Here is a 2,435-nt window from a genome sequence, read left to right on the forward strand (position 1 = left end):
AGCTGGAAGAGCTCAGAGGATGTGAGCAGGATGGTGTTCAGGGTGTGGACCATGGTAGAGGCAAACTTGAGGTCCTCTTCCCGAAGCAGGATGTCTGCCATGGAGTGGAAGATGTTTTCTGCGTTCAGGAGTAGACAAAGCTGCCTGGGGATCACAGAGGAGAGAAACCAGGGTGGGGAAGGATGGTTAATGAGCGCAGCCGAGACCCTGACCTGAGCCCTCTTCCTCCAGAGAGGACCAGGGATGAGAGACACGGGCGCACCAGAGGTTGGGTGAGTACGGTGGCACCAGAAGGGAGATGATGTGGGGCAATACCAGGCTCTGCATTTGGAGGGTGTAGCTATCCACACAAGGGCAAGGCCAAAAAAAGAAAAATAGCTGGGCTGAGACACATCCCCAGTCATGCTGCTCTGGGACCTCGCCGGCATCCACCACCACGGCTTGTTGCCACCTCAAGCCTCCCAGTGACCTCCCTCGAGAGGTTCCTGCATCACTTTCCACCCTGACAACTGCAGGGAGCATGCAGCAGCGGGGTTACAGATGGCATGTGATGGCCCAGTCAGACCAGTATCCCCCCTGACACCAAGGAACTGGTAGGGAGCAAGCGTGGCCACCGGCACAAACCGCTCCTTCCCGGCGCTGTACAACCAGGAGCCCAAGGCTGCCTCTCCCTCCGCAGCCCCCTTTCTTCCAGTAACCTGCCCCTTTGCTCTTCGAACTCCTCCACGCTCCAGCTCCCACAAGACCCGGTGCCAAGGAGCTCCGGAGCTCCAGCCGGTGAAGCTGGAAGTTGTCTCTGCTCCGCCGGACACCCCGCCGGCAGCGCTCTCCCCAAAACACGGCGTAGCTGGCGCCGCGGTCCATGCCGATCTGCCTGGCTGGGCCGGCGGGTCACGGTAGGAATGTTTTGCTCAACAAACCTTGAGGCATTCCCAAGGGTTTCAACATTTTAGACCAGAAACCAAAAAAAAAATCCCAGATATTTTTTTTTTTCTTCTGTGTTTGTTTGGATTTGGGGATTTCCTGTTTTTCTCCGGGCTCCTGCCTTCTTGGGCGGTTTGTCTGAGGACACCTGAAATGCTGCCCAGCACCGGCTCAGCTCTCCAGTGCCCACATCGGGGATACCCTGGGGACCCCATCCAGCTCCCCAACTTCTCTTGAAACTGGGGTGTTCCCTGGATCCCCACGGGTGGCTGGGGAATCTCAGCACCGGGGGAGATGCTGGAACCCTCCCGAGCTCCTCTGCTCTCCCCCAGCTCCTACCAAGCACCGTTCCCCACCAGATAATCTCAACTGGCAACCAAATCCCCCCCTCTGGAGGCATCTCAGAAGGGTTTAGGAGGTAAAACAAGGAGCACCTGCTTCGGCAGCTGGGTGGGAAACACTTGCACAGCTGAACTCCCCCACCAAGGTCACGTTTTCACCTTCTGGGGTGAGGAAGAGGAAGGAGGCGAGTTTCCAGCCCTGGTCCCCATGGGGAAGGACCAGTGGAAGACTATATGGCTATAGGAAGACACCAAAGACTGCTGGTTTAGGGATGCAGGCGGTGGATGGGGAATGAAGGAATGGATTTTCCCTCCTCAACACATGGAGGAAGAAACCCCTTCATCTTCCTCCTACCTCCACGTCCTACCAAGCAACCCGTCCTCTCCTTGCCCAGCCCCGGCTCCTCTCCATGGGCAGCTCCTGCATCCCGGCTGGCTGCCACCAGACAATGAGATTCTCTGTGCGGGCTTTTACGTAACCCAAGCCGGCGATCGCCCTGGACCCTGCTAAAATGGAACGGGCCATGATAAATAAGCTCATTTATCCCAATTATTCTTACGTAACCGACTGCATTCATGGGGATGAAAACGCTTCCCCGATTTCTCACCGCTTGGATGCGGGTTGGCTGGAGGAGGGAGAGCGATGGGAAAGTGAAACATCAAGGGAGGGAAGGGGAAGGCAGAGGCTTTTAGACCAGCCTGATGGAGCCAAAAGCAAATCAATAGCTCATCACTGCAGGCAGGGTCTGGTCATCGTTAGCTGCGGCAAAGCAAGCCCAGCCTGGGCAGGTCCAAGCTCAGCCCAGGAGTGAGCTGGCTCCATCCCACCCTTCTCCAGTAAGAGGGGATAACTGGATGCCCCCAGCCTTGCCAAGCTTCCTCCAGCATCTGTGCCGGGCACTCGGACCGTGAAGCGAGATGATTTACTGTGCCCCAAGAGGGGATCGGTCCTCCAGGGACAAACACCGGGATAATTTTACCCCCAATCGCAAAGTGCCCAGTGTGCCAGTACAGCCGGAGACCAGCTCTTCTGCTCGTGGCCGGCAGGGAGCTGGTGTTGACACCTCCCAGGCAGAAAGGCTACAAAAAAGAGCTCAAACAAGTTCAGCCAAACCAAAACCGGTGTCTACGAGCGTTGAGGGCAATTCAGCGACCTCCGAAATTGCTCTT

General features: G+C 56.9%; 1 protein-coding gene across 1 annotated transcript in view; it reads right to left on the reverse strand.

Annotated features, from left to right (window-relative positions):
- VAC14 (Vac14 homolog (S. cerevisiae)) overlaps positions 1-2,435 on the reverse strand; it is a gene marked incomplete at both ends in the record, with an annotated part of 56,260 nt that overhangs the window by 1,919 nt on the left and 51,906 nt on the right. The window contains one exon of the mRNA XM_009706449.1: positions 4-144. Coding sequence (XP_009704751.1) covers positions 4-144 — 141 coding nt within the window. The remainder of the gene's footprint in view (positions 1-3; positions 145-2,435) is intronic.

The sequence above is a fragment of the Cariama cristata genome, unplaced genomic scaffold (assembly GCF_000690535.1).
Source record: "Cariama cristata isolate BGI_N322 unplaced genomic scaffold, ASM69053v1 scaffold3678, whole genome shotgun sequence".
NCBI lineage: Eukaryota > Metazoa > Chordata > Aves > Cariamiformes > Cariamidae > Cariama > Cariama cristata.